The 19,321-nt window shown below is 40.6% G+C and overlaps 1 protein-coding gene across 5 annotated transcripts; it reads right to left on the reverse strand.

Annotated features, from left to right (window-relative positions):
* Nucleotides 1–455: 455 nt before the first annotated feature.
* On the reverse strand, nucleotides 456–9,797 carry LOC103403376 (katanin p80 WD40 repeat-containing subunit B1 homolog KTN80.4-like). Of its 5 annotated transcripts, none has more exons than XM_008342186.4 (20): nucleotides 9,428–9,797; nucleotides 9,159–9,244; nucleotides 8,828–9,039; nucleotides 8,502–8,632; nucleotides 8,242–8,359; nucleotides 7,846–8,072; nucleotides 7,596–7,698; nucleotides 6,198–6,268; nucleotides 5,985–6,059; nucleotides 5,771–5,914; nucleotides 5,442–5,673; nucleotides 4,757–5,284; nucleotides 3,708–3,767; nucleotides 3,508–3,629; nucleotides 3,026–3,160; nucleotides 2,492–2,566; nucleotides 2,237–2,349; nucleotides 1,252–1,368; nucleotides 1,079–1,147; nucleotides 456–968 (listed from the first exon to the last, which is right to left on the reverse strand). In XM_008342186.4, the coding sequence occupies exons 3-20, from the start codon at nucleotides 8,853–8,855 to the stop codon at nucleotides 905–907; spliced, it is 2,412 nt and encodes an 803-aa protein (XP_008340408.1). In that variant the 5' UTR covers nucleotides 8,856–9,039; nucleotides 9,159–9,244; nucleotides 9,428–9,797; the 3' UTR covers nucleotides 456–904. The 5 variants fall into 5 exon arrangements, with proteins under 5 accessions (XP_008340408.1, XP_008340409.1, XP_008340406.1 ...); XM_008342187.4 differs by having other exon boundaries at nucleotides 456–965; nucleotides 9,159–9,263; nucleotides 9,428–9,759; XM_008342184.4 differs by having other exon boundaries at nucleotides 9,159–9,263; nucleotides 9,428–9,759.
* Between the last annotated feature and the right edge of the window lie 9,524 nt (nucleotides 9,798–19,321).

The following is a 19,321-nucleotide window of genomic DNA, read 5'->3' on the forward strand; positions in this document are numbered from 1 at the left end:
TTCTTCAATCGTTTGCCTTAGATTTCGTAATAGAATGAACTAATGATTGCTAAGGTGGAGAACACTCCAGTTTGGTTCAAGCTTAGGTGGGGAAACAACTTCATTTGGAAAAACCAATCCAATTGGAAAAACAACTCCTATTGGGAAACCCACTAAATCCTATCTATAATTCCTAATAGATCTACAACTCATCATGGGCTCGAAAAACCCAACACCACGGTGCCGTCGACTGCAGTCGGAATGATTAGTTCAACCAAATGGGCCAAATGATTTTAATTGGTTTTTTTTTTTTTTACTTGTAACAAATTTTATATCTATATCAATAAAAATGTAAGATTCCTAGGTGACACAGTATTTAACTGTCAAATTGGCAGATTGATTAACAGATATATGAGACTAACTAAAACACAAGTTTGTGTATGACATTGCAATCTTCTAAAGATGAGGTATAAGACTGTCATTGCACCCAAACTTGAAGGTGCGAAATATAATATACCCTTAAATAGTTGCGGCCAAAGGATACAATTTGATGCTCAGATTAACGGAAAAAACAAAGAAGATACAATTTGATGCTACCATGTTGGGTTAATAGTGAAACGGAGTGGAGCAGTGATCTCTTTCGCTGAGCAGAAATGGATTGGAAGTTCCCAAAACTGTGCAAACAGGACGTAGAGCGACATGTCGACAATTAGCCTCTCGTTTTAGCGAATAGTATAGAATTAGCTTGTAGTTAATATCTCCACTTAGCATTAATGTACAACCAGGGACTGCCCGAGTCGGCCAGGCCACACAACACACAGCATTGAACCATCATGGCGGTGTTGCAAGAAGAGATGAGGGGTTCATTACTCCAAAATGCACAAACTCCCTCCAAACTGCACTTTCACTATGCACACATTTTCCGTCATGAAACTTCCTGAAGAGCTAAATTCAACTCCTGTGCAGCCTTTGCAATTGATCCTCCTCTTCTATGGGTAAAAATGAATGAACAAAAGGATATTGGCATCTCCGGCATAATTAATTAAAATGAGAAGAAAAAAAAAACCCTGATTGAAGTAAACTAAAGAAAAAAAGGCACCTGGTTAGAGCCGGCAAACAGCATTTGACCTTTTCAAGCTCCACAAAACAGACGTTGCAACGCTCCAGCCTAGGGTAACCATTTCAAAATACATAGCCACCTCAAATCTGATCGTGCTTAAATCTAAGATACAAGGTAAAGAAAAATGTATATCAGAACAATAAAAAGCATACCTTTTCTCGGCTTCAATATCAACGCCAACAGATGACGAGGCAGATATTGCTGAATAGATCACAGAACCAAACACTCTAACCAGCTTGAGCAGCATTTCCAAAGAAATGCCTAAATGCCTGAATAAAGATCAGGCCCGTCAAATAATGAGCATCGAACAGATGAAAGATCCCAATCACAAAACCTAGTAAGGACGTTGCTATTTTATTTGCTAATCAGGAATGTTATTTTTGCATATCAAATTCTGCTTGACTACTACAAGGGGTGTGTCATTCTACCACGAAGCAACCGGACCCAGGGTCATAAAATATACTTCACCGAGGTAACATCCATCCTTCACCGGGAAATTGCTATTGGAGGCCACTCTTTCACAGCCACCAACACCCTACCCCACCTTTTTTTTCTTGATTTCCTAACAATTGTTCTCGTTAGTGAAATTTTATGGGCAACAAATGGCATGTCACACATTTCATTCATATCCAACCTGTGAATATGGTGCCCATAGTGCACCAGAAATCCACATGTCGTTCCGTATCAAGGAAAAACAAAGATAATGTGGTGGCAAAGCATCACTCCTAAAAGAAATGATTGAAAATATATCACTTCAAAAGCACAAAGCATATTAAGTTGAAAGAAATATGAGACTGGTTTCCCATAGAGAACTTGCAACAGCTTTTCCAATTTCAAACCCAAAAGTGCGGCATGCTCAGAAATCCACAGCAAATTATAACTAAACAAATGAATGGATGATGCTTCCGTGTATGCATTGCGTTGAGAAAATATTGGGGGAGCAGAGGACATCTATGATATAGTGAGCCTCCTTATGCGATAGAACAATAGAAAAAGACAACAGGCAAATTTTATTCTTTTAAGATGGCTCAGATTATATGAACAGTTACTTTCTAGAACTAAAACTCAAAATGAATAAACAAAGAAGTAAAGTGTCTAGAAGCTGTTTAAAAGGAAGATACTGCTAAAACTTCTTACCTATCCATGTTACTTTCTAGAAGGCCAGTGAGGAGTGGCAGAAGGCAAGTGCATATATCCAGTGTGACAATATCAAATTTTTCTGTCATAATGCTGACTACATCCGCAATGACCTGGATTAAAAGCAAAAACATTACACATAAACTGTAGTTCTATAAAATAACTAAAAGGGATGATTGCTCCATGTTCAATAGTATCTAGAAACTGAGGGCTCAAGAAAAACTAAATTAAGACAGTACCACAGGATATACTTACAGCATGATCAGCCATCTTCTCCATTGCACCAAGGACCCCCTTAACATCATTCCTTTCCCAATATCTATAGACTAACTGCAAAGACCAACAACATTCATCAATTATTGGCTGATAGTTAAAAGTATTCTGCCTGAAAATTGTCTTATTATTGTAACTGAGCAACGATTGGCAGTTCCTCATTGCAGGCTTGCAGCTCAGCTGTTCTTATATAACTTCCTACTTGGAACCTATCCCAAACCCTGGGCCCCTATCTATCCCCAACCTTATCTGCTATTCCAAACACTGCTAGCACAAACAAAACCAAAACAAAACACAACAAAAAAAGCTCAAGAAATTCTATAGAAGACAAATGGGATGCAATGAATTATTGAAAGATAGTCGACCTAAGCATTATTGGCAATCCCAATTAACAAGCATTGAGCTCCCATCAACTTAACGATGCCCGAAATTCATGTAAAGGAAGAAAAGATGCATATAGAACATAATAGCACCACATAAAAACTTAAAAATAGTCCAAAAACCAATAAATATAACCTGTAATTTGGTAACACGAGATTGCATGGAGCCAACAAACTGATCGTGTTTTTCCAGGAGATCTGCAATAGCATCCTCATCACTAGCAGACACTGTTTCTTTTTCAGTAGATGTAGGATAACCTCGCTGCTTAAACTTCAAACCAAAAGAAGATGGTATAGGTTACAATTTTTGCCCACCCAAATGAAACACCATCCAGTAGTTAACATGAGAAAATAATAAATCTTATACAGTTCCATGGTCTCTACTACAGTGATCTATCCATTGTTCCAGTCAGTCCTCGTATCATGATATTACGGGGAAAGAAAAGTACATTGAGAATTGGGCACAATTTGCAATTAAGTGTAACTCATGGTTAAAAACTTGAATGCCATTCTTTTAAAAAATGACAGTATTCCCATGTCATTTTCTTAAGTGCAATTTGTGATGTGTATCAAGAAAGAAACATGGCACAAAAAGGCAGAACAAAGATGTGGCCATACCGCATTTAAAGGGATAATATTTGGTGCAGAAGCTGTTCCCAGGGTACCATTGGAAGTAGGTCCCTCGTAGTTAGAATATCTATCTCTTTTCTCCCAATTTACAGCAATTGAGCGCAATCTCCCTAGATATACCATATAGAGCTTGGGTCATACTTCACTAGACTAGTCATATATATGACACACAAGCAAAAAACATATACCTCCTCTTTGACCTTCAGCAGAAAATGCTTCTCTGCTCACCTTGTGCCCTGGAGCCTCATCTTAATAACAAAAAAACAAACAAAGGTGAAAAAAGAAATAGTAGCTTAAGGTTTGACAATATGACACTCAGTCTCAAAGGTATATACAAGATAGACAAACCCACATGTAAAAGGCCATCAATCATTAAAGAAAACATTACAGATAATATAGAATACAATACTATACAATAGAGAGACCAAATGAAAACACATGGCAAATGATGGCAATGAATATGCAAAACATACAAATGTTCTTATAACAGCCATTAGAAATGCGCATCCGGAGAATCCATTTTCAGAGTAAGGAATTTTCCCATTCCCTTGGTTGGCAATACCATCCTCAGAGGGTTAATTTCTTACTATGGTTTTCATGATCACACGTCCATCTGCTTTGATTTCACACTAGTGAGAAGGCCTTTCTTTGGGTGACTTTCTGATAAATACCTATGTGGAATAATGATTACCAATGATTTAAGGAAATGAGATGGCTTGTGGTTCTACTGTATGCTTGGTCCATTCAACCAGCCTTGTACAACCTTTGCAACTGATTATGAAAACTGTTTATTTCCAAAATAATGCAAGAAACTTATACGGCTATAACATTACTTTGGTACAACAAAGCGATTATTTAAGTAGGGGGTCAGGCAGAGGGGAGGGCGACCTCCCCAACTCACACACACATGAAGGCTTGAGCAGCTGATATTATAAATCTAATATTTAAAATATTCTGCCAATAAAGATATTTAAAATATCAACATAATCTCAAGTGTTAACATATCCAAGGCTTGTGTAGCAGAGACTAGAACATCCATCAGACTTACAATATTATGGCTCATATATAGACACGTCATTGATGTATAAACATCTTCAAAACCATAAGTAAACTGAGATAAGATATATAACAAAATTGACAACCACCCCAAGAATCAAGATCCAAAATTAGACTAAATGGCAATATATTGAATATATTGGATGAGTGGAAAGCGTTCTACTAAAGATTAGATACATACAACTTTCATGCTGGTAACTTGCAGTTGGCTCCATCATTGAACTAGTTTCATGCTTCCCAGGCCCAAAATATATATCATCCTTTGTGTTCTTTTCAGCATGTATTCCCTGAGTTGAACTTAAAACTGTTGAGAAGCCATTCTTATCTGCAGCACTGCTTAATTCAATAGCCTTAGAAGCAGGGTGTTCAGACACTGAAGAGACAGCTGGCTTATCCACTTCTTCTCTGCTATTGGACAACTTCCGGAAATCAGTTGCCTTTGACTGCAAAGAAAATGCCAGTGGTCTTCCAGCAACGCTAACCTCTTTTCTAGACTCAGCTGACAGCTCTGACCTCATACTAGTTCTTGGCACAATTACAGGTACGACATCAGACTTGTTAAAAGTTGGAATATTAGCTGTTGAATGGGTCTTAGTAGAACTCCTCTTCAGGGTTGATGCATTAGGAACTGCCACTGAACTAGCCACAATAGTTTTTTGACTGGAATTCATATTGATCCTTTGAGGAGTACCAGGAACAATTCCTGTGGCTTCATTCAGAGGATAATAACAGTTAACATCAGAATGAAGTAATAACATAAAGAAATGTGAAAAAGCTAAGTTAAGATCTGTGATAAAACAAATCTGAGAATCCCAGCAACACAGCAAAAATTAAATTTAAAAAAAAAAGGCTAATAATTTGCCTACATGCAATAATTTTTGGCTCCTTAACGAGATCTGAATTCTGAGAAACTGATAACCTTCCAAGAGATTTTGTTTCCTTCACTAAAGAATCTGAATTTTGAGAAACAGATGACCGGCCCAAACTAGATTTAGCAGCGTTCTCATTGAGCACAGAGAGATTCCCACCAGACAATGATTTAGATTCTGAATGCCCACTCAATCTGCTGGCATTACCAAGTGCATACGGTTCAATGCGCTAACCAAGCAACAGATAAGTTTTAAATCAATAGTTAATACCACCAGGGCTAGAAACCAAGAAAACACTCCAAGAACAAAGATAAACTGAATAATACCGAGATGTCTACAACCCACACTCCAACACAACTCTGATTGTAAGAGCATCCAAGAAGCTTTCCCTCATGAACATTAAGATCTGACAATCGAGACCATCCCACCTCCACAGCATCATGGCACCTTATTGGCTCCCACGAGAAAACCTATGCAGTAAAACTATTAAGTATGCATATCTGGGAATCCTGATAATTATGAAGGATTATATGAGCTTGCCTTTAAACTTTCATGCAATCCACAGAGTAGGGCTCTCCCATCAGGGCTAAAAGTCAAAGAACGCACTCCAGTTGTCTGTTAGAAACTAGAAATTAGATAGATAATCTCCTTAACAGAAAGAAAATCATGAAAATCTTAATTTCTTGGCAATATTATGGACCAATACTTTTACAAATTAAGAGCCAAGAGATGTATTCAAGAGGAATACAGCACCTCAGGTCCAGCAGAGCCAATTAGCTCGAAGGTTTCAAGGTCCCAAAATTTGACAGTCCTATCCGCTGAACCTGAAAGGAGGTGAGGAGGGGATAAAGAAAGCAATATATGTGAAATACTAATATACTATGCAAGAACAGGTGCAGTGTAAATGAATGCAGATTACCAGAGTTTCCGGTTTATATGCTGGAATAAAAGAAGTAATAAGCACTCTTGGAAGCAGCATGTTATACACTTTATTGATATTTGAAACAACCACACAATTTTGAAATGCCACTATTATTGTTACTTTCCGTCACCAAAATTTACAGCTGGTAAAGAGCCACTCTAAGAAATGAAACAGCTACTGTAGACAGATAGACTCGTCAAGTTCCCACTAAAAAAGGATACACACATGAAAACACACTAGTCATTCATTGGTTATTTGGGGAATCTCAAAGACGTAAAGGTCAGAACATGGTAGAATATGTATCCACATGACTTTTCTATGGGTAGAGTATAAGGTGATCAATAAATTGAAATTAGCACTGAAAAAGTTCTGAACTAATTGAAATCAAGTGCCTCCAGCTTTATAGATCATGTAAAGCTCTGATACGGAAATTTTGGACATTCAAATCTATGTTTGGAAAGGGACAATGTGTCACGAATAGGAAAATCTCACCTACGTTCTTTTACCAAAATATTAACACTAATAGTTGAAAACTAGTTGAGAACTAAGATAAGGGATGCAGAAGCCAAGTTCAAAATTCAATAAACTAGAGTCCCTCTAGCTTCTTGTGTAATAATGCAGTTTACACATGTAGTCGGCAGGTTAAGTGTCTTAAAGTCTCTCTAAGTTACAAAATTAATGTATTTAAGTGTCGCAAATTAGTCACTAGAATTTGTAAGTATATTAATGTGGATCTTTCCAGACTCATGTCCCACCCAATTAGCCTATAAAGGGGACTACTTTGTAAGCTTTTACTGTCGCATTTAGTAAAAGAATTTTTCTATTGTCTCGGAAAGAAATACATATTCCAACTTATATCTAGATACTGTATAGATTTTCCTGCCCCATTAAACAACACAAAGCACCAGACACCAGGATATCTAATGGTCAAACTGATCCAGTTAAGAACCAGATAATAGGAAAACCAATTTCAATAAGAAATGAAAACAGTGGATAAAACTACTATCTATAGCAAGGAAGAAGCAGCCTACAATGAAGCAATGGCCTATCTTGAGCTGTGGGATGACAAAATGGCACCTCAATATATAAACAATAATCCGCAGGACTATCAGAATACACCAAGGTCATTGACACCCATTTTCATTTGCCCGAGGAAACAATGCACTGTAATATACAGCTAATAACACCAGCTCAACTCATGACTGAAAAGTACAAAAGAAGATACCAACCTGTTGCTAGCAGAAACTCGTGGGGATGAAAGTCTATGCACTGAACCTGGCCCTCATGACACTTGAAGTCATGCAGCAGCTTTCCAGCGGTCAGGTCCCACAACTGTGAAATATTAGATTTTAGTTTATTTGTTGTCTGAAAAAAAACATCAAATGGCATAATTTGTCTAAAGATTACATGTATCAACATCCATAATAATGGCCAAAGAAAATAGAATTAATTATTTTGCAAGAGGAAAGAAATAGTAACCTTCACAGTGTTGTCCTCTCCACCAGAAACAACCCAGCGGCCATCTGGGGTAAATCTGATAGCATTGACCCCTCGAGTATGGCCTTTGTATGTGTGAATACACCCCTTCTTCCTGATATCCCATATTTTGAGATTTGTATCTAAGGAGCCAGATGCAAAGAACTCTCCAAAAGGATGAAAGTCCACAGATATACAATTGGATCTGTGACCGGTAAGCGTGCGAACAACTACACAAAAAATCACATAACAAAACCAAAAAAAAAAGATATATAAGACAATTTGACAGCATAAAATAAATAGCTAAACAAGCTCCCAGTGCAGTTTCATTAGAGGGCAGTCTCTTGTTTGGCAAAATTTAAAGGAAGATATTGCAGAAAAAAAAAATAAACCGCATACTCTTTGCCTCCTCTAAATCCCAAAGCTTAATTGTACCACTTGCAGCTCCTGCAGCTACTAAGACCTCTGAAGAATCAAAGCTTACTGAATCAATTCCACTGGTGTGTCCAGACAAACTCTGGGCATGAAGGGACGTCGAGAAGATTAGATTCAATGAAATAACAAAACTTGTTCCAAGTTGATAACTACACAATTTCTCTGGAAAATTTGCAGCAGCATCAATATTAACCTCACAAGGAGAGAGGGAAAGCGTAGGTTACCAGTAAGGCATTGGGTTTCCCAATGGCCCAGAGATTGACCTTGTGATCTTCTCCGCCGGTGACAAGAACTCTAGAAGATTTTCTGCCAATCTTGAGGCAATTCACAGCTGCAGAATGTGCTACAAATTCCTCTGAGGCACAACCCAGGTTAAGGCTAAAAATACGGGAGATATTATTCTGAATCTGATACCCATACATACAAACATACACACACAGAAAAGTGTGTTTAAGAAAAAAAGAAAACCATAGATTGTGTGTGTGCAATCTGCCAATGACGGAGGGAAACTGTAGGGCATAATGAAATAAATAAACCAAGAAGAGGATACGTAGCTTGTAAGCGCGTTTAGTAGTCATGGGGGAAGAAGAAGAGAAACCCTAGCCGCCCTAGGTAAATATAGCAGCAGCTCTGACCACACCAGTCCGAAGTAGTCCACACACTGATATCAAATCTCAAATCTCAATGTCAAGGTGCTGCTGAATATGATGAGAAGGGTGATGATTGTGGTTCCATTCCGGATCTCGAAGAATGCACTCCGTTCTGTTCCGTAACGTCAAAATTGAAAATTCAAATACAGAACAAATTTAGGGATAAAAGAGATTAGATCGGGAGATGAGAGCAATAGGAAAGATAAAGAAAAGAATACAGAGGTGCATTACATTGTGAAACTGAAAGGAAAGAATGAAGATTGGATTGGGTTGGAGGTTTCTTTCGTTTGTCGCTGCTGCTGCTTCTTCTTCACACCCTCAAAGTTGTCACAAAATCTAAAATTACATTTCTTGTCAAAATTGAAATTGAAAATTGAAAATTGAAAATGTACCAGAGAGACGAAAGAAAGGGGTACCGTGGAGTAGAGAGTAGTAATAGTAATTAGAGCATGGAGTATTCTTAAAAGTTAATTAAAGTTGGAGGTACAAGTTACTCTTACCACCGGCGACAGCGACTCAGCGAGTATTCCTCTGCTTCCAACTCCAATTTCATTCATTCATTCATTCCCCAGACCAGACCAGACCAGACCAGATACGACCAGATTGTTCAAATAAAAAGGCTACGGCGGGGCCAGTGGCCGCGGTAGCGGCAATGCCAAATCTATAATTGAGTCAGTGCACGCAGACGCACGCGAGGATGAGCCGCTTTCCTTTCACGACTTGGGTATATACAACACTAAACACAGTGGGAGAATTAGTTGGTTTTCAACTTAAAAATCTCTCACTGATTTGTTGTATTTTTCTCTTTCGTTTAGTTTAATGCTATTGTATTGATACAATATTTTTCTCCCTCATTAATCATTATACTTCTTTTGCCTGACATAATGTGTGTCTATATTTTATTATACTCGAATTGTTTATTCTCTTTATTATTATATGAGATATGTTTAGAAAAATTCATTAATTTGAAAATCGTTTAGTTATTTATATGTGTTGAACAAATCAATAATTACGATAAGTAATAGCATTTTAATGATTACTCATCAATTTATTGTATTCATATGGACTATTAAATAGTCTTTAAATTAGATAAATTTTATTAGGGATCTAAAGTGTTCAAGAAGATAATGAGTGGGTGAGTAAAAGGACCATTGTCCATGCTGTTTCTCCTTCCTTCCCAAATCAAAATTAAAGGGACTGGCCACCCATCACTCACCTTCCTCAACTCTCTACCTTTTATCGTTTCTTTTTTACTTTTCTTTTTGGGACGAATTCTCGTTTCCTTTTCTTCATTTTTTTTTCTTCTTTTTGATTTGGGTTTTCAATATGTTTTTCATTTTTTGTATCGACTAATTCTTATACATTTTGTGCATGTGTATATATTATTGAGAAAATATATTTTCATTTTACTCAATTGAATAAGATTACAATCTGAAAGTATATATACAAGTTGTGTAGACTAAATCATAACAACTAACAACTTTCCTTAACCTCTAAGTATTATCCCTTGATAGTGTATTTACAATATTACCCTTAATATCCCCCCTCAAACGAGACTGAGGGACCCAAAGTTGAAGTTTGTCTCTGAGAAACAAAAATCGTGCTGCATATAAGGATTTTGTACATATATCAACTACTTGGTCTTGGGAGCAGATGTAGTGAAGGGAGATGTGCTTGGCAACCACTTTTTCACGGATGTAATGATAATCAATCTCGACATGCTTGGTCCGAGCATGAAAAACAGGATTTTTGGCAAGGGATATAGCAGATACGTTATCACACCAAAGTTGAGGAGAACAAGGCAGACAATAGCCAATGTCAGCAAGTAATTGACAAAGCCAAGTGATCACAGAAGCAGTGTTTGCAAGGGATCGATACTCTGCCTCGATAGAGGAACAAGCAACAGTGGGTTGCTTTTTAGCGCTCCAACTAATGAGAGAATTACCCAGAAAAATGCAGTAACCGCCAGTGGATCGCCTATCTAACTCACAACCAGCCCAGTCAACATCGGAAAAGGCCTTGATAGATGGAAAAGATGAGCACTTTGAGAACCAGAGACCGTGATCAATGGTGCCCTTAAGATATCGTAGTATTCGCTTGACAGCTTGGAAGTGAGATACTTTGGGAGTGTGCATGAACTGGCATACAAGATTGACAGCGAAACTAAGATCCGGCCTTGTCCATGTGAGATATTGAAGAGCCCCCACCAAGGACCGATACTCAGAAGCATGTTCAAGAAAAGAATAATCATGATCAATCTTTGAAGTGCTCAGTGGTGTGTTGCAGGGTTTTGCACCAACCATTTTGGCTTTGGTAAGCAAATCCAGAAAATATTTAGTTTGGGAGAGGAAAATGCCAGTAGAAGATCGCTTTACCTCGAGACCAAGAAAATAGTGTAAATGACCAAGATCCTTAATAGGAAACAGATTGCTGAGCTGTGTGATCACATGTTGACAATCAACAGAAGAGGGCCTAGTAACCAAAATATCGTCCACATACACTAGAACAAAGACCAAGGAGTTGTCATTTTTGACAAACAGATAGTGGTCACTTTAAGAACCAACAAAGCCAAGAGAAGCAAGGGCAGCATGTAACTTATCATACCACGCTCGGGGAGCTTGTTTCAGACCATATAACGATTTATGAAGCTAACACACATGATGGGGCTTGGTAAAGTCTGGAAAGCCGGGTCGTTGTTGCATAAACACAGATTCAGAAAGAGTGCCATGCAAGAATGCATTACTGACATCAAGTTGGTTCAAAAACCAATCAAATTGAGCAGCTAGGGTGAGTAAGATTCGGATTGTCACAGGTTTAGCCATAGGGCTAAACGTTTCAGTGTAATCGAGACCTTCCTGCTGGTGAAAGCCCTTGGCAACCAACCGAGCCTTGTAGCGATTTATGGAGCCATCGGGTTTTCGTTTGATGCGAAACACCTATTTGCAGCCGACTATGTTCTGTGAAGAATGATATGGAACCAGGGACCATGTTTGAGTATGAAGAAGATCATTGAATTCCTCATGCATTGCTTGGCGCCAATGTGGGTGTTTAGAGGCTTGGAGGTAGGTTGTAGGAATATAATCCAGAGACAAATAAGAAGGAAGAGGATGATTTGTGGCAGTAAAAGCTTTAGGTTTGTAAATATCGGACTTATATCGGGTTTGCATAGGGTGATTGTTTATGGAGGAAGGGGGAGGTGGTGGTGGTGGTGATGGTGGTGGTGGTGCAGTGGAAGGAGGTGAGGAGGATGTTCCAGAAAAAGGAGATGATGGTGAGGTTGGAGTAAGGGATGTAAAAGTTAAGGAAGATGGAATAGCAGAGGATGGACTTGTAGGTTTTAATGGGGAATAAGTGGAGGAAGAGGAAAGATCATAATATGGAAAAGTGCTTTCATCAAAAAGAACATGTCGAGAGATGTAGAGTCTTCCTGTAACCGGATCAAGGCATTTGTACCCCTTGTGATTAAGACTATAACCCAAGAAAACACAAGGCTTGCTCTTAGCATCCAACTTAGAAGAAGTATACGACTTTAACCACGGAAAACAGAGGCAACCAAAAAACTCTGAGTGTGCTATAACACGGCAATTTCTTGAAAAGAGACTCCCAAGGTGAGGGCCGAGATAAAGTCGGTAACCTGTTAATAAGATAGATTGCAGCTGCAAAAACATCGACCCAATATAAGTGAGGAACTTTAGTTGCGGCAAAAAGAGTCCGGGCAGTTTCCACAAGATGCCTGTGTTTGCGTTCAGCACACCCATTTTGTTCGGGTGTGTGAGGACAAGATAACTGATGTTGGATGCCATGTTGTGCCAAGAAAGTAGAGAACATAGTACTCATGTATTCACCACTAGAATCAGATCTCAAGGTAATAATTTTGGTGCACAGAGTATTTTCAACCAAAGATTTATATTGCATGAAGACTGATAGTACATCAGATTTGTATCTCAGAAGGTAGAACCAACAGTATCGAGTAAAATCATCCACAAATATGACATAGTACCTGAAACCATCCTGAGAAGCTATAGGTGAGGGTCCCCAAACATCTATATGAATGAGTTCTAATGGTTTCGTGGTAGTACATGCAGTGGATACAAATGGCAATCTAGAACATTTTCCTAATGCACAGGCCGAGCAAAAAGAAGAAGTCTTATGTTGGAACACGGAGATACAAGATTGAGAAGCTAGCTTATTTAAAATCTTGACTGAAGGATGGCCCAACCGTCCATGCCACAGAGTCCTGTAAGCTTTTGGAGAAGCAGTAAGAGCTGTATGCTTGTCACCATGCTGAGAAGAAGGATAAAATGGATAGAAACCATGCTGAACAGGACCTTTAAAACGCATCCTCCCCGAAGAAAGATCCTTCACAGTAAAGTGAGAGGGATAAAGATGCATAGAGCATTTATTATCAATAAGAAATTGATTTGCAGATAGGAGATTATGCTTCAGATCAGGCACAAATAAAACATTTTTTAGTGCAAAAGTACTATGTGAAGTTGTAATAGAAGAAGAGCCAGTGTGAGTGATAGGCAAACCTTTGCCATCACTAATATACACTTGTTCAGGTCCTATGTAGGCTTCAGGATTCTGGAGAGTGGCATAGGTGTTGGTCATATGAGAAGTGGCTCCAGAGTCGACAATCCATGGAGAATAGGAGTTTGAGGTGTTGGCAACCAACGCAGTTTGGGATGACTTGCCATTATAGTGAAGGTCCATGCGATGAGGACAGTCACAAGCTTCATGGTCAAATTGACGACATATTTGACAAGAAAGTTTCCTGTTTGATGAAAATTTTTGCCGAGTTCCCCTATTTGGACGCTGATTATTTCCTTGATTGAAAGTGGAGAATCGCTGATTGTTGTTCTGCCTGAAAGTGCCACAATAATTGTGGTTGCCTCGAGTAAAGTTGCGATCCAGTCCACGATTTTGATTGTGAGAAGAGAACGACTGCTGAGCAACATAGCCTTGAGAAATAGAAGGAACAGGCAGAGGAAGAAGACTAGTAGATGTGTTGTAGGCCTGAAAGGAAGACACCGGTGTACTTTGCTTGCGACTGGTCAGTTAGATCTCTTTGCTAAGAAGCAAACCATGAAGTTCATCAATAGTAGTTGAACCAAGATGAAACTGAATGGCATCCACAAACGAGTCAAGTTCAGGAGGTAAGCCATGTAGAATGACAGAGATCAATTCTGAATCTTCAACTGGAGCACCAGCACTAACAAGAGCATCAGCAATCTCCTCAGTGCGTTAAAGATATTGAACGGCTGTGAGATCTCCTTTGATGAGACTTCGAAGACGAGATCTAAGTTCGTGGATGTGAGAATGCGAGGCAGCAGCAAGGCAAAATTCCAATTTGGCCCATAGTTCTCAAGCCGAGGAAACTCCAACAGTATAAGGAATTAGGGATTCCGAGAGAGTTGAATTGATCCAGATGAGAATGTTTTGATCATTCTCAAACCAAGCAACATACGCCGGATTAAGACTACGATTGCCGGAGGAGTCAATGAGAAATTGAGGCGGCGCCGGCGAGGAACCGTCAATCAGACCGGTGAGATTGTAGAGACGAAAAATTGGAGCGAAAAGAGCACTCCATGTTAGGTAATTGGTAGTGGTAAGCTTAATCGGAACCATAGATCCAATGTTCTGTATGGTAATTGAGGTAAAATTCGAAGAATTAGGGTTTAAAGCTTCAGACGGTGGAAGAATTGGAGAATCCGATGCCGTAGAGGAAGAGACGGCAGGAGCCATGATCAGAGATGCAGAGAAGAGGATCAACCAGAGAAGGCGATCAAGCAGAGAAGATCAACAAGATCGGAGTAGCAGAGAAGCGAGAAGATTGGGGATCGAAAAGAGAAGTCGTCGGACGAGGACGAGTGATACCATATTGAGAAAATATATTTTCATTTCACTCAATTGAATAAGATTACAATCTGAAAGTATATATACAAGTTGTGTAGACTAAATCATAACTAACAACTTTCCTTAACCTCTAAGTATTATCCCTTGATAGTGTATTTACAATATTACCCTTAATATATACATCACGTGGGAGCCACTATTAACATGATCACATACCTTTGACACTTTGTTAAAAAATTCAATTAGAGATGTTATGTATTGAACTCAGACCAAAGATACAATACAAATAAAAATAGTTACTGAAAAGCTAAATTTTAAAACTTTTGGAGGTTCTGGGAGATCAATCCTAATAAAAAAGAAACAAAAGAAAGAGTGCTAGAAGGTGATAGATAATTGAGTCCTCGTTGTATAGTAATATACATTGTTTGTACCATACTTGACCAATCCCGAAACTACCGAGCACCGGCCAACGCTATACTGTCAAGGACCCAGAAGAGTTCCCCTCCGACCAGGAGGCCAATCACTACTCGACACGTGTCAAGATTAGAAGCCAATCAGAGCGCAGCACGTGTCGACATCAAGAACCAATCACAACATGACACATGTCAATGTGACAAAGCTACAAGTTTTTCTATAAATAGGGGTCATTCCCCCATAATATTGCCTAATGCCATTTGTGTTAAATCATTCACAAGAACTCACTAAATTGAGAGCTTGATCCTTTGTACTTGTGTAAGCCCTTCACTACTAATAAGAACTCCTCTACTCCGTGGACGTAGCCAATCTGGGTGAACCACGTACATCCTGTGTTTGCTTCTCTGTCTCTATTCATTTACGTACTTATCCTCACTAGTGACCGAAGCAACCAAGCGAAGGTCACAAAACCTGACACTTTCTGTTGTACCAAAGTCTTCGCTGATTTTGTGCATCAACATTTGGCGCCGTCTGTGGGAAACGACACTTATTCCTACTCTCTTCAGCTGTGTCAAGCTGGTTTCTATCATTCGTACACTTTCTTTTGATCAGGCATCCCTCTCCAGCATGGGAAGCGAAGGAAGCCACAGCACACAGAATGACACCCCCCTTGCACATAGTGCGAAACAACGAAAGAAGGAAGGAAAACGAGTTCTTCTTCAAGCTAAAGTCGATGAGTTGGAAGCTCAGAACAACAAGATAGCAATGAGGAATGAGGTCCTCCAGGAGCAATATGAGAAGCTCTTCGAGACACTCCACGAAGCTAGGCAAGCTCAGACACGCGAGCTTGTTGCCCCCGTGGAAGTCAACCATCAACTGGGTGCCCTCCAACATGGAGGGTCACATGCATTCGACATAGATATCCCTGATAGGGAACAGATTACCCCTCGACTTGATAATCAACATGAGGCTTCTCTTAACCCAGTTGCTTCGACCCGAACCATGAGAAGTGGAGGGAGACACCTCTTTACTGAAGGGGCAGAAGGATCGAAAGCCGTCTTTCGCGATTGTCGGGATTTCCTGAAGCAACGTCGAGAGAATTCCATCCATATAAGCTCAAAGATTAATGACCCAAGGATTTCTGAGAGACTCGGTCCCCTGCCACGGCCCAAGCCGGCCACCAATTTGGGGAAGGGGCAACAAGTCCCAGAGAGACATGAGGGTACAGGGGACTCAGAGGTGTTCCGACAGACATACCCTGGAAGCCAGTACAGCGAGTCCAGGGAAAAATCACATGCCCTTGATCAAACCTTCCTAATTCCAAGAGGAGATGGAGATTTACGAAAGAAAGCTCCAGTGACACATAACTCCGCTCAGGACCCCCTTGTCCTACAACTTCTTGAGGAAGTAAACAAGTTGAAGGCTGAACGTCAGGCTGAAATACCTGATTGGAACCAACCCAGGCCTGACCCTCTTACAAGGAGGATCCTCAACACCCCCCTTCAAGCAAAGACAAAGCAAAAGCTTGGCTTGCAACTTTATACTGGAAAAGAGGACCCGATTGAGCACCTTAACCTCTTTGAGTCCACCATGGCATACCGGATGCACACCGACGAAGAGCGATGTCTTCTCTTCCCCTCCACCCTCTCTGGTGGAGCTCTAAATTGGTATTGTCGTCTTACACCTGAGACGGTAGACTCATTTGAGGAATTGAGGAAACTATTTGTTTCCCAACACATTTTCCAAACCGATCGCTTGCACTCTGCAGATGACTTGTACACTATCCGCCAGAAGCCAGACGAGTCATTACGTATGTATGCTGGCCGCTTCAGCCATGAATACTCCCGGTGTGCCGAGGCAGATGACAAGACTGCCCTCAAAGCCTTCACGGCAGGCCTACGTGATTGTTTCTTTAAATACATGATCAATGCCAATACTTGGAAGACTTACTCTGAGGTGATGGCGCAGGCTTATAACCATGCCTCCGCCGAGGCAAAGACATATCAGGAGAAACCCCCTACAACCATCCTTTATCAACAAGTGGGAGGTGGAAGCCAGACTCACCTAAATGAGAAGACCTCGACTTCCCAAACAGCAGTGGCACCTCCCCATGCCTTGCATAATGCTTCACCGAATCAACAGACATATCAATTTCAAGGCAAGAGGAAGGATTTCCATCCTCACCACTCTCCTTTCAGTAAAAAGAGTAAGGGACACTATCCCGATAACCAAGGGTATCGCCACAATAACGCTCGCCCCCAGGCAGTCAATGCAGTGGGTCAAACCCGCGTCAAGATACCCCCTACCCCAAGGTATGAGACATACACGCCCTTGAATGCCACATGCGCGGCCATTTACCCCAGCATAGCTCACCTGATACCAAAACCAAAGCCGAGGCACCCAGATTACACGCCCCCGAATAACGCGGGCACGTTTTGTTGCTACTATGAGCATAACGGCCATGATAGCGAGAAATGTATCATCCTCCGTGATCGTATTGAAGCTTTGGCACGAGAAGGAAAAATTGATCAATTCCTTCTTCACCCTCAAAGGGATAACCGTAACCAACGCCAGGTGAATGTCATATATTCCATAAGCGGCGGCACACCCATATCTGAATCTTCCAATAGGGCCATGAAAAACAGTGAACGAAGTCTGAGGCCTGGTCACCAAGTGTTTCACGTGGAAGACATCAGGGGAGGGAAGTATCAAAAACCTAACTGGGATCCGATATGTTTCTACCCTGAGGAAGAAAGAGGCATCATCTACCCTCATAACGACCCATTGATCGTGGAGGCTCACATAGCCAACTTTGATGTTCGACGAATCCTCGTAGACACAGGGGCTTCGGTCAATATCATGTTTGCCGAAGCTTTCAGGGCGCTCAGTGTAGCTGAACACTTGCTCGATCGCTCGATTTCTCCTCTGATAAGCTTCTCCGGTGATATCGTGCAACCCTTAGGGAGCATACATTTACCCTTTACTATTGGTACAGGCCCTTACACGGCTACCATTACCACTAACTTCCTAGTGGTTGACTGCCCAACGGCATACAATGTCATCTTTGGGCGCACAGGCATCAATGATCTCAAGGCTATGGTATCCACGCATATGCTGTTGATGAAATTTCCAACCCCCCATGGCAACGGCTACATCAGAGGAGATCAGCTTAGTGCACGATCATGTTACAACACTTCAGTTAAGCAACAACACTTGCCCGGACCCAAGGAAACCCTGTCTGTACATGACCAAGTCACAAAGACCAGCCTAGATGAAGCGAACTTGGATCTTCCTGATAGCAACAATCAACCCGATGATCCTCGAGATGACTCTTTCACCCAGCAAGCCCAACCTGCTGAAGAGTTGGAGAAGGTACCTATCTCAAGAGATTATCCAGATCGCATGGTGAAGATTGGCACCACATTGTCACCACCCCTTCGGTTAGCATTGATATCTTTTTTGAAAGAGAACACTGAAGTCTTCGCCTGGTCATACGAGGACATGCCAGGCATCTCTCCCGATGTCATCTGTCATCGTTTGAGTATTGACCCCAAGATCAAGCCGGTGAGACAGAAGCGAAGATCTTATGACGCTGAACGATACGAGGCAATGAAAGCAGAAGTTGAAAAACTCAAAGGCATAGGCTTTGTCCGCGAAGTCAATTACCCGACATGGGTAGCAAATGTGGTCCTTGTTAAGAAAAATCCGACCAAAGAAAGTCTTTTGCTTCAAAAGGTCTTGTGGAGAATGTGTGTTGACTACACCGACCTAAACAAAGGGTGTCCGAAAGATAGCTTCCCTCTTCCTCTTATTGACAGACTTATAGACTCTACGGCCGGGTGTGAACTCCTGAGCTTCATGGATGCTTACTCAGGATACAACCAAATCCTCATGAACCCTTCGGATCAAGAACACACAGCCTTCACTACCGACAGAGGACTATACTGCTATAAAGTCATGCCTTTCGGCCTAAAGAATGCAGGAGCAACTTATCAGAGACTAGTCAACTCAATGTTCGCCGAGCAGATTGGGAAGAGCATGGAAGTTTACGTTAATGATATGTTAGTCAAGAGCAAACATGCTGACCAACACATCACCAACCTATCTGAAACTTTCACTATTTT

The sequence above is a fragment of the Malus domestica genome, chromosome 16 (genome assembly GCF_042453785.1).
Source record: "Malus domestica chromosome 16, GDT2T_hap1".
Classification (NCBI taxonomy): Eukaryota; Viridiplantae; Streptophyta; class Magnoliopsida; order Rosales; family Rosaceae; genus Malus; species Malus domestica.

Coding starts and splice junctions, on each gene's coding strand:
- LOC103403376 (XM_008342186.4), bottom strand. CDS start 8,855: ATGACTACTAAACGCGCTTACAAGCTAC. Junction 8,360..8,501: donor GGAAACCCAATGCCTTACTG/GTAACCTACGCT, acceptor CTTCATGCCCAG/AGTTTGTCTGGACACACCAG. Junction 8,073..8,241: donor GGATTTAGAGGAGGCAAAGA/GTATGCGGTTTA, acceptor TTTTTTGTGTAG/TTGTTCGCACGCTTACCGGT.